This window comes from Gopherus evgoodei, chromosome 2 (assembly GCF_007399415.2).
Source record: "Gopherus evgoodei ecotype Sinaloan lineage chromosome 2, rGopEvg1_v1.p, whole genome shotgun sequence".
NCBI classification, from domain to species: domain Eukaryota; kingdom Metazoa; phylum Chordata; order Testudines; family Testudinidae; genus Gopherus; species Gopherus evgoodei.
In genome coordinates this window covers 4,752,550-4,764,339 of record NC_044323.1, presented here as the reverse complement: position 1 = coordinate 4,764,339, position 11,790 = coordinate 4,752,550, and the positions used below count along the sequence as shown (strand labels likewise).

At 45.1% G+C, this 11,790-nt stretch overlaps 1 protein-coding gene across 3 annotated transcripts in view; it reads right to left on the bottom strand.

The window, feature by feature from the left end:
* Positions 1-1,911: 1,911 nt before the first annotated feature.
* Positions 1,912-11,790, bottom strand: part of ALS2CL (ALS2 C-terminal like) — a 64,332-nt gene continuing 54,453 nt past the window's right edge. For all 3 annotated transcript variants that reach the window (XM_030549841.1, XM_030549842.1, XM_030549843.1), the window contains exons 19-26: positions 11,030-11,187; positions 8,897-8,965; positions 8,137-8,310; positions 7,434-7,476; positions 6,380-6,441; positions 5,820-5,969; positions 4,085-4,181; positions 1,912-3,474 (exon numbers count right to left, since the gene is read on the bottom strand). In XM_030549841.1, coding sequence (XP_030405701.1) covers positions 3,400-3,474; positions 4,085-4,181; positions 5,820-5,969; positions 6,380-6,441; positions 7,434-7,476; positions 8,137-8,310; positions 8,897-8,965; positions 11,030-11,187 — 828 coding nt within the window. In that variant the 3' untranslated portion in view covers positions 1,912-3,399. The remainder of the gene's footprint in view (positions 3,475-4,084; positions 4,182-5,819; positions 5,970-6,379; positions 6,442-7,433; positions 7,477-8,136; positions 8,311-8,896; positions 8,966-11,029; positions 11,188-11,790) is intronic.

Genomic DNA, 11,790 nt, shown 5'->3' with positions numbered 1-11,790 from the left:
TATTTGCAGTATCTCACACATGGTATTTGTCCATATAATTCACAATCAGAGTAGTGACAAGTGTGACCCTGGCTTTTATTGAAAACTTCTCATGACATGCTTTATGGCTAACTATCATGAAAGCATTGTGCTAGGTGGGGTGAGTTTGTCAGGCCTGTTAAGAGTTGCTATTACAGGACAGTGAAGCTGGTGGGATTTAGGTGTTCTTAGGGTCATGGTCTCCCAGACAGCATAGAGATTCTGCAATTGGCAGCATGATGAGTGATACACAGCTGAAGCAACTCCATGGTGGAAGTCACAGGGGCTTTGCAGGAGTAAGATCTGTGTGGTGTTTAGATGTGCTTGTAATTATTAGAACTGGGAGCACTGGCTGTTGGGAGGCTGAAAGGACAGCAAACAGGAAGGAAAGGGGAGGAGTTGAGGCTGAGTGAGATTTACAGAGGGTGCAGTAGCAGCAGCTTGGTAAAGCGGGCCCCTGTACTCACCTGCAGCAGAAAGTGAAGTACTGGGGCTGGGGGAGGGGTAGCAGGCTGGGGCTGAGCTGCTCCACTTCTGCCACTGCTAGTGAGTGGGGGGATGTGGGGCAGGAGATCCCTTCCAAAGACCCCTCCCCCAAGCAACACAGCTGGGGCAAGGGAAGCAGAGTGGGCTGCTCCCAGGCCCCCCACTAATTCCCCAGGCCATTCTGGGACTGCAGGGCCCCCAAAAGTGCCCTCCTACAGCTCCTGCCCCCCAGATGTTGGGGGGAGCCCCTGACCACCTCCAAGCCCCTCTAGCCCTTACCAAACACCCCAGGCTGGCCCCTCCCCTTTAACACGCTGTTCAGAGCAGCATGTCAGAGCTTACCACCTTGTGTATGAACCTGCTTTATATCGGGTTACATTATATTGGAGGTAGAGGTGTACTTCAGATGGTCCATTAGAGGTGGCTGAAAATCTCTGAACACTTCATCAGAAAATGCAGTTTCATTCAAATGGCTACTGGACCATGTCCATTTCAATAAAATTTAATGTGACAGAATCAAGTGAATCATTTCAGTAAAGTCAGAATGTTTTGACAGCCAATATTTGATGTGTTTCTGCATTGTCAAAGATTTAATGGTCCCGATCTAAATATTTTTGAAATTTTTCTTCTGCTGGACCCTGACCGTGTTCCAATTCAGAGTAAGATTTTAAAACGTCAGAATTTCCTGCAGGTTGGAAGTTGTGGTTTCCAACCCGCACTCGTCCTGCTCACAGCTGACTGACCAATGGCGCTCAGGGTCCATTATTAGATGACGGGGAAGCTCTTTCCCCATTTGCGGTGAATGTGGTGCCCACGCAGTACAACAAGTCGAGGGATTTTTCTATGAACGTGCCTCATTTCTGTAGTGCGAAGTGAACAGTGACCATTCTAACTCATCGCTGGAGGGATACTGAGGAAAATGAAGGCAATGCAGTCCGGTGGTTAGAGCACAGGACTCGGCCGAACTGGCTCCAATTGTCACTGGCTCACCATGACCAGCCCCAACCTCTTTTGTACCCAAGTTTCTACAGCTTTAGACAATGGGTAATACTTACCAGGCTGCACAAAGTACGGACATGGGGAGGGGAAAACAAATTAGCATTTCTACTGCCTTACATTGATTACACGGGTACTGAGCAGGATCAGTTTTCTCCATATCTATTAATTATAAACGGGTGTTGATTATGATGGGTGCAAGAAAGACTCTTAAGGTTGCACTCTGGAAACCTTTAATCTGCAAACTGAATCCCTCCATACTTCTGCTCCAGCATGAAAATGAAGTCAGAGGATCTATTGGTTTTTGCAAAATAAAAAGTTGGATTCTGATCAGAAGAATACAGCAGCAGCAATGAAACAGAACACAGAAGGGTCGAGAAATCCTTTAAATAAATTTTGGGAGGCTTTCCGTTTAAAACAAAAGGTAACAGGTTTATTTAAATACAAAAGTTACTGTAAAAAACACAGCCCCAAATCGATATATTAACAATTGCATCCAGTGTACTCTTTAAAACATACTTGTGATAATTAAGTGCACTCTATAGTTTTATGTAGTTACAATATCAGACCAGCCCATATCTTAAAAAACAAAAACAATCAAGTTAAAACCCACCGTTAAATTACTCTAAATTGAATAGCTTTTGTTCTCATATGCACCCCAGACAGACATCCATATATAGTGTATTTCAGTTTGAGTGCAACATTTAGATACAGTTTACCTTTTTAATAAAACAAAATCACCACAGAAATAATGGGGTTGGAGTCTGTCCTATTTACACCCCATTGAGTCAGTAGGGTAGAATGTCAGCACCTAAAGACCATTTTAAGTGGATCCTGGCTTTTCCACAGGACCCGTAGTGCAGGACCACATTTGTTTTTGATTAAATTGCCTTGCAGCATTTCAGAGGTCTTTCAGTGGTCTTTCAGTGCAAGGCAGTTCTAGTTCCCCCGGTGCCATGTACGCCAGGTGAACTGAGTGGCCCTGATCTGCAACAAGGCATGGAAGTTTACAGAGTAACATCCCTGAGATTGAAGGATTCAGCAGGGTGTAAAAATATTGATAATTTACAGTTGAAGTAGTCTAAAAAATCAAGTTAGTAAATAGCAGCTTTAAAATGTGACAGTGATGGCGCAGAGGGGATTTGGCTTGGCATGTCTAGCAAGGACAATGGGGCAAGATCCATCACTCTGCATCTTCACTTCTCCGGGAAGAGGTTATTGGGGGGAAATGGAAAAGAACTGCCCCTCTCTGTGCAGCTGATTCCATCAGACAGGACCATGCAGGCAAAGCAGATAATTACATTTTGGTTTTAAGGGTTTTTATAAAAACATCCATCCCAGGGTATTTTGGCCTTGAAAAATAAATGCAAACAACAAAACAGGAGGAAGTTAAATGAGGTCATTTTACAAGTCTGCCTCTGCTCCATGCAGAAAAACAGGATTAATCTGCAGGGTGGGAAGTTTTTGGCAAAGGCCACAAAAATGGTTTATTCTGAAAAATGGAAGCAGGGGTTTGCACAGAACACTAGCTGAAAATTGAAGATTCAACATCAATATCCAACTGTGATTATTCTAGTTGGGCTGTAATTTTATGCATGATATCATAAAAACCAGATTTTGCTTTATTCACGTCAGAGCAGTGCAGGGCTAGGTTTCGTCAAAGGCAAAAGATGTTAGAGAGAGGTTGAGGAAGGATTGCTCCTTGTAGATTGCAAGTGTCACCACAAGTCCAGACACTAGCTGTTTTGTACTTTAAAAAAAGCCTGGGTCTAGAAAAAAAAACAAACATTCTTCCCATTGGAAAGTGAACTAGAACAGCAGTGACTCAATTCTCTTTTCATCTCCTAACAGTGTACAGTTATCAAAGTGCATGAACCAGACGTCTCTGGATTGTGAAGGTCAAGGATCACGTGACACATACCAGCTCTCTCTTTGATGCAGCCTCATATCTTTTTGAATGTGCTCGTAACACGACTGGAGAAGAAAGAGCAGAATCAGTAAGGAGAAGCGTGTGTGTTCACTGGATAGAGATCTTTTGGACAAAATTATGGTCTCATGAATGTACACAGAGGTCAGAACATCTCCCTAAAGTAAACAGACTAGAACTGGAAGCTACAAAGAAGCACATTAAAACATGTCCACGCTGGGGCTGGTCAACAGGGCAAGGAGGGAAAATTGTTTAATTACCAACATCTACACATCAAATTAACGTACAGACCGTGGTCCACCAACACTTCTCCGGCTCAATAATGGCCAACTACTCCTGTGATCTGTGCAACTCACCCTGACGGCTGATCGGTCAATGCTCCAGGAGCAGACCTCCCCACACAGGATTCCTGGCAGTGTGAGAGGAAGTTCTTTCAGACACCAGTTTTGAGGAGAAAAACCAAAATAACTCAATTCAGCCCCATGCATGTGAGCAGGAACCACCTTAATCTGATACAATAGCTGCCAGTCAGCTATCACAGTAAAGCTACTCTCACAACTTCTTTGGTCAAGAGGACCATTACTTAATAGTTTCTTACTATTTAAGCAAGACTTGCCTGCTACAATCTAACTTAATTGTTACAAACCTCTTCCTTACCTCCAGTGCTGTTAACAGAAAGTCATACATCCCTCCTTCATTGGTAGGGTCCATCAAATCTCTGATCAGATGTATCTCAGCTCCTAGATGTTGTATTCTAGAGAACAAAAATAGTGGCCATCCTTCGAATGAATCTTCAGACATGAATACCTTGGATTTAGCATGCACCTTCCCTACAGGGCAGTGATGATCCAATCATCAGGGTCTGGTGTGAGAACTGGGATAAGAACCCAGTTCTAATTCACAGAACCAGTTTCCTCTGTGGCCTTGAGCTAGTGGAGTCTGATTTCTGAAGGCGCAAAGCACCTGATATTTGGATGTTCAGAACCTAAGAAAATTCAAGCCCTTAACATTTGTGCCTCGGTTTCCCCATCTGCACTTGGGAGACCATGCTTATCGTACCCACTTCAGGTGGGGGCAGCCTTATCAAACGTATGATCCTGTTTTTTCCATCTCTAGGTCTCAGGACCAGAAACTGAAGTTCCCAAACCTTCTTGCTTTTGCGGCACACAGCACAATAGGGACCTGTAGCGTAACCAGGAAGCACAGACGTGTGCAAGGAGTGGAGAGAGTTCACTCGCAAACCTCACAGAAAAATGCAGCTCCATTCTTACCGAACCTGAACTGGTTCATTCAGCGCTAATGAAGACAGCGCAGGCAACAAGTGTCTCTTTACAGAAAACTAGTAATTTAAGACTTATTTCTATACCAGTAAAGCTTAATTTCTAGGCATTTCAGTGACACTTACCAGAGACAGAGTCCCTCAGAGCCATGAATTAGACCATAACACCCCAGTAAAGTAGGAAGTAGATCTATTTTACAGATTGGAACAGAGTCCCAGAAAGAGTTGGACTGCCCAAAGTCACACAAGAACTCAACTCAGTTCTCCTCAGCTCTAATCTGGTGCCATAACTACAGCAGTCTTCTTCGGGCTCTTTCGTACCAGTGATTTTTGCTACTGAAGGCATGGGCTCTGAGGGTGAGCAGAAGGCCTTTTCTATCTGCAATGCAGTACGGGTTTTCAGTGGCATACAGAGACACTTCATAATTACAGTTGGTCAAAGCCTTTCATTTGTCAAAAAAGTTTTCCTCTCACAATTGAATTTTTCTGTTTGGAAATGCTGTCAGTGCCTCATGGGAGTTGTAGTTCACATGCTTCATGCTCCCATTCTCCTCTATGGGTCAGGCTCCCTGGTCAGACTACATCTGCCATAATGCACCATGGTGTTCCCTCTTCCAGAGGGAGGTTGTCCATCATGCAAAATGTAGTCCAGCCAGAGAACCCAGCCCACACAGGAGAGGGACATGAGGTAACTGAACTACAACTCCCATGAGGCACTGCATCTCCAAATCTAAGTTTCAGGATGTTGGCCAAAACATTTTCCATGGAAAATTTTGACTTTTTCTCCAGTGTAAAAATAGACTTCACAAAATACTTCATTTAATCAAACCCCCAAATTTCCCATGAAAACGGTTTCAGCCAGCCCTAGTCCTAATGGAGCGTATGTAACGCCAACAGACCCCAGCCGTTACAGGGACCTTTGGAGCTTACTGCATGAGCTAAAATCCAACTAGCTGTGAGTCTGCGCTACAGTGTTAGCTAAATTCTCTCTCTTGGCGGTCTCAGTGCCACCAGATGGGACAGAACAGCACACCCAGAAGGTGTGTGGGTTACACATACGCAAGAGATACTCTGCTTTATATTAGCAGTGGTAAACATGAAGCTCTCTCTTACCTGGCCCGCGATACAACATACATCAACAGCGGCAAGAGGTCATCCATTGGGAGTTTATAGTCCCTCTCCACTACTCGTGACACAGTGCTCTCTATCTCCTCATAGGTCTTCTGAAGGATCTCCAGCTTTTCCCGGGGGTCCACAGTAGTGCTGCCGATATAAAGATACACTGAGAAAGAAGTGCAGTGCTACCCAGCTAAGAAGTGAGAAGTGGCATTATGGATATACCTCAAAGCAGAGTAAGAGTGTCAGTCTTTTGAATGGATAAGGCCAGTTGCCTTAACTAAGACAAGACTTATAAGGGCTGTCAATCCTCAAGCTTCATGATATAAAGGGATCACCAGGATGAGGTCAGGAAGGTCTCTCCACTGTGTCATTGCACAAATAGAGCTTATGTCTTCTCAAGCTCTCAGCATTAGTAACTCGCCCCGTGTCTATGCTAATATTTTTCAGGAAGGATCTCCCCTAGGGCTAGCATAGACTGAGAGGTCAAGTATCTTAACCACCATGTAATCCAACCCTGCTTAGGCATGAGTAAGACATCACAGAAGGCCACTTACATCAACTTTTGCAGACATTCCGTAGCAGAAAGGAAGCACTTGTCTTTGATAAGAGAATGTCTCTGAAAGGTAGATAAGTGTTTGCATTAGTACGCATGTAGTTGTGGCCATGTCAGTCCCAGGATACTAGCAACAAAAGGTAGAGGGAGGTCATATCTTTTGTTGGACCAATGTCTGTTGGTGAAAGAGACAAGTTTTCTAGCCACACAGAGCTGTCTGTGCTGGTACAGACATCTGGGAAGCTTAAGATGTCTTTGAAACCCCATGATTCAGCAAAGCACATATTATAGAATAATTTCTATAGATTGCCTTTCCTCCCAGAGGACTTCATCAGCAGCAAACGAAATGCAGCGACCCATGGAGCAGACATTGCAACATGACCTGACCCCAGCAGGACCCGACCCTTTCTGTGCTGATCAGAGTGCTGTGGGGGGGAGGCACAGTGACTGGTCAGCACACTCACTCTGCAGTGCACAGTGCCAGGTGGCAACAAACAGCAGGAGCGGGGCATGCAGCCACCAGCCTGACCCCATGGGCAGAAGGCAGCTGGAGAATGACTGTGGGCACAGGGAGCCCCCACCAGGCCAAGCCCCAAGGTGAGGTCAGTTCTGAAGACAACTCTCAGGTCAGCTGTGCTTGGCTCAGGTTTGGGTCCAAGCAAACCTCTACAGAGTGGAATGCAGATGTTCAGCATCATGCAGCAACCCTGTGCAACCATTTAGGACAGGAAGGAAATTAGTACTTAGCACTGGAGTATCTACGAACTGTCATAATACAGATAAATTCCTGCAACAGAGTGGAAATGCCTTCTACTTATAAGATAGAAGTTTTATTGATAATACTGGAATATCTTGTGTATCTGGCATCTATTGGATCCAATGTGCTAGTGTCCATGATCTGCTACTGGTGTGTAATTTGAAGCATCTCTAAATACAAAGGCCCAGAACGTCACTTGATGTAATTTGGCCTGGCCCCATTCGTTTAAGCGCTTTCACTGTAGTTGGAGCAGCTACTCCAGTTTACTCTGAGGATCCATCCCAGCACTGCTACTTACCTGATTGGTTGTTAGGGTGAGATCTTTGAGGGGCCACAGGTGTCTGAAATGAGATGGAAGACAGAGCAGTTACTTCATGCAGATCTACCCCATCCCCATGTCAGACTCTAAATTCTCACTCACCCATTCGCCCTGACCAAGAGCAAGGGTCTGTGGAATCACCACCACGGACATAGGCTTATGAGTTCTGATTCTCCACTCTAGCACTGGCCTGGAACCAGTAACGGTTGGATTAACTGAACCCAAAGGAATGACTCCATTTTAAGAACTGGTTTTAACAGAGTGGAGAATCAGGCTTATGCCACAGCATGTTGCTCCTTTCAATTCTGAATCACCATTCTCCATATGCTGCTGTGGGACCCTTCAAACCTGAAGTAAACCATTCACTTGGTAAAGCAACTGGAAAGATCTCTTGCTCAAGAGAGACATCCAGAAAGGAAGGGAACAAGATCAGCATGGGAAATTAGAGTCCTGGCCTTTTAAGAGTACTCCTGACCTGTAAGAAAGTACTGTATATTATAGGAACTCCATCAAGGAATTGACATTGCTGCTCAGGAAGAGTTTAAGCACTAAGACTAATAACGGGTCCTAGAACCAAAGGGTCCATTGGCGAGTTCTTGCTTCCCACCCCCATCAGAACTTTTCCCTGCAGAGAGCGTTCTCCCAGCTGTTTTGGGGATTCGTTCAGTGCTGTGTTACTCACTTCTGTACATCCAGGAACTCTAGCAGCTTAACGTCAGGAAATAAACTCAGGTCCACAATCCCCTGGCAGTAGAGATCGTCTTCCTTCTCATGATAGAGCATGTACAGCATGAAAAGCTCTGGATAGAAACAGGGCAGGATCAGAGGCAGAATCACTCCGTATGCATTCAGGTCACTGAGTTAGAGAGGAAAGCAAGAGATGAGCCCTACTGATTGTTGATGTCTGTCTGTTAAAGGTTGTGTCCACGCAGGACACAAGTTAAGGCTCAACACCTTAAAAGATGTGTCCATCTTTCTCCCCACTCCCTCTTCCTAGAGTCCAATGCTGCAACTGGATAATTTTGCAACCAATATAGGATAGAGCATTTGTAGTAGTTAAGATCAGAGTAATGAGATCACAAGCTGCAGGACATGGTCTACAGAAGTCAGGAAGGAATGGTTCATCCCTTTTGCCCCACATAAAGCAATGCTCAACCAGGTGACTCATTTAGGTGTTGGGACAGGTTTTATTTCCTCTGATGTTTCAGAGCTGTCTCTCTTTCACATCCAATGCCAGAACTAACACAGCATCTAGTCCCTAAGGTAGGAACGAGTGAAAATGTGTTAGCACATTTTTCCACCTAAGTGCAGCTACACCAGCTATTTGGATTTATTGCCACAACCAAAGGCTGGGAAAGAGGATGGTCTCCATGCCCAGTGTTTCTTCAGAAGAGGTAAAACAGACATGGATTTAGAACCAAATGACCATTAATCCCAGCCACCTTTTCTCTCCATCTTCTGTCTTTGCCAGCGGTTGGCCTTTCTGCTCCAAGGCCAGATGTAGTAAACCTCTGAAAGGCAAGTAGAAGATTTAGCATCTCATTTTCAAGGGTAACTCAGTCATTTACTAATTAGCATTAGCCAGATCTTCTCCCCCTACAAAATTGGCAGCTATAACAGTTAACAGTACAGGAGAGGCAAACAGATTACTTAGTGCATTCAAAATGAGTGGATACTTTGTTGAAGGTGGAATGACTTGTTCTAGAGAATTATTTTAGCTCTTTGGACTAGGGGCACCCATACTTTGCACAGAAACCCCTGCTGGGAAGGGATTTAATACTTGAAGATACTCCGTAGGCTTAAGTGTCAGCTCCCAACAGATGAATATATTATATTGCTAGAATGAGTTTCCATATCACCAGCATCCATAAAGAATCCAGCTGGAAAAGGATTAAGTCTCTAGAAGAGAACATAACATAAGAACGGCTATACTGGGTCAGATCAATGGTCCATCTAGACCAGTATCCTGTCTTCTGATGGTGGCCAATGCTAAGTGCTTCTGAGAGAACAGACAGAAGAATGCAACCATTGAGTGATCCATCCCCTCTCGTCCACTCCCATCTTCTGGTGAAGAGAGGCTAGGACACTCAGAGCACGGGGTTGCATCCCTGCCCATCTTGACTAATAGCCAGTGATGGACCCATCCTCCCTGAACTTATCTAGTTTTTTGAACCCACTATACTTTTGGCCTTCACATCATCCCCTGGCAAAAAATTCCACAGGTTGATTGTTCATTGTGTGAAGCACTGCCTTACGTTTGTTTTAAACCTGCTGCCTATTCATTTCATTGGTGACCCCTAGTTCTTGTTATTTACTCCTCGTAACATTTCCCTTATTCACTTTCTCCACACCAGTCAAGATTTTATAGACCTCCATCATAACCCCCTTAGCAGCCTCTTTTCCAAGCTGAAAAGTCCCAGTCTTTTTAATCTCTCCCCATATGGAAGCCCATTTTAGCTGCCCTTTTCTGAACCTTTTCCAGTTCCACTTCAATGCTTTCCCAAGCCAATTTAATGCCGTCTAAAACGATCCTACGTGCAGTGCTGCCACAGTGGAAAGTGCAACCCCTGTCTCAGATCAGCAATAGCTCTGTGTTTCCCTAGACAGTGTATGGGCTCAAGGAATAAGATGCCCCAAAGCTTCTCATTCTGGACAATTCCTCAGTTCACCTGTCAGCCTAACAGGTCCATTGCAAAAGAGACACATTTAAAGTGCAGTTCTACTCTGAAAGGCAACTAAAAATGGCATCGTGGGACTCCTGTCTCAATATATGTCTTAAGCCAAATCGGTTCCATGTACAGTTAGAGGGTTTTCAAGTGGCCAGCCCTGGATACAGCCAACCAAGGTTGTTCCTCCTCACCCATCACCAGTAAGCAAGGTTCTGAAGATGAAGTTAGGCCATTTTCTGTTCAGTGGGTTCACACAGCCCTATCAGAGTGGATCTTAGGAAGCCAGCCTGCTGATGCACAAGGAGGAACAGAGTCCAACCCATTCTGCAAGTTGTGTTGGCTCTGCCAGTTGCACAGGAATAAGAGGCAAAAAACTGCTTTTCTGAAGGCATTAGGGTGAAGAGATACACCCTCGAATACACAAAACAGATCGCTTGATTAAGACAGAGCTATTTTTTCTCCCCAGCGCCATTTTTCACAATAGTATTTCCTTCAGCTATAGTTCACGAGACTTCATAGGGGCAGATTACCCCACATCTGCCCACTATGGCATTTCTCACCCCTTCCTCTGAAGTATCTGTTGCCGGTCACTGCCAGAGATAAGAAATTGTCTAGATGGACCATGCATCTGATCCAGGCTGGCAAGTCCTATGTTGCTAAGATTGTATATGGAGTAAAAGGGAAGAAGTTTACCTAGCTACTACAGTGATGAGGGTCATCGGCATGAACACCCAAAGAGAGAAACCTCGGAAGTAAGCTTTTTGATGGAAAGAAACTGGACTGCATCGAAGTACTAGATGCAGTAATCCAAGGCCAAGCCCTCCAAGAATGAATTTGATTGCCTGTCTAGCAAGTGTTCCTCACTAGCATACAATTGCATGGAAGCCAATTACACACTGGACTTACTGGTAAAACTCCCATATTTTCTTGGCATAGTACTTGACCTCCTCTTGGGCCATGTTCAGTAGGTGCTTGTTTGCCCCGATCCCAGAGTATGTAGCCTGAAAAGCGAACGTCAGGGCCTTCAACAGCTTTCCTAGTGGGTGCAGGGAAGACTTAAAAGCCTGCAAGACAGTAGACGAAAGTTCTGCATTTAAGGGATGAATCGCCAGGGTGTGTCCTCCCTTCAGACTGGCAGGGGAAGACCTTCAAAACCAAAAACTGTAGATTAGGCAGTAAGACAGTTCAGCCTAGGGAAGATGAGCCAGTGGCCTTGGTCCATATCCGGGCAAATCCCAAAGGGACGTAGCCTCCATGTGGATGGAGAGCCACCCAGCTCAATCTCTAGGTAGGGCTTTCATATAGCCTGGCAGGATACCATTTAGGTCCATATCCTACTGGAAAATGCAGCTATTCTCTTGACCGAATCCTGCTCGCACTGAAGGGTAGCAATTGGTGCCTCCAGGCACCATGGCTATACAAACGGCATTTTGCCATTGACTTTCAGTGGGAAGCAAGGTCAGGCTCTCTCAGCAGAGGTCAAGGGATGGAGGAGACTGAACTGGGCTGGTCCTTCTAGCACAACAGTAGACTTGTACTGCCACTGCCTGTGCTGGGATTTTAGATGTGAACCTTCCGTCTCCAAGGCAGCCCAGCTAACTCTTTCTTCACCAGCACCACAGCTCGCATAGCGCTCAGAAGAGAAAACTCTGTCTCTTACTGGCTGC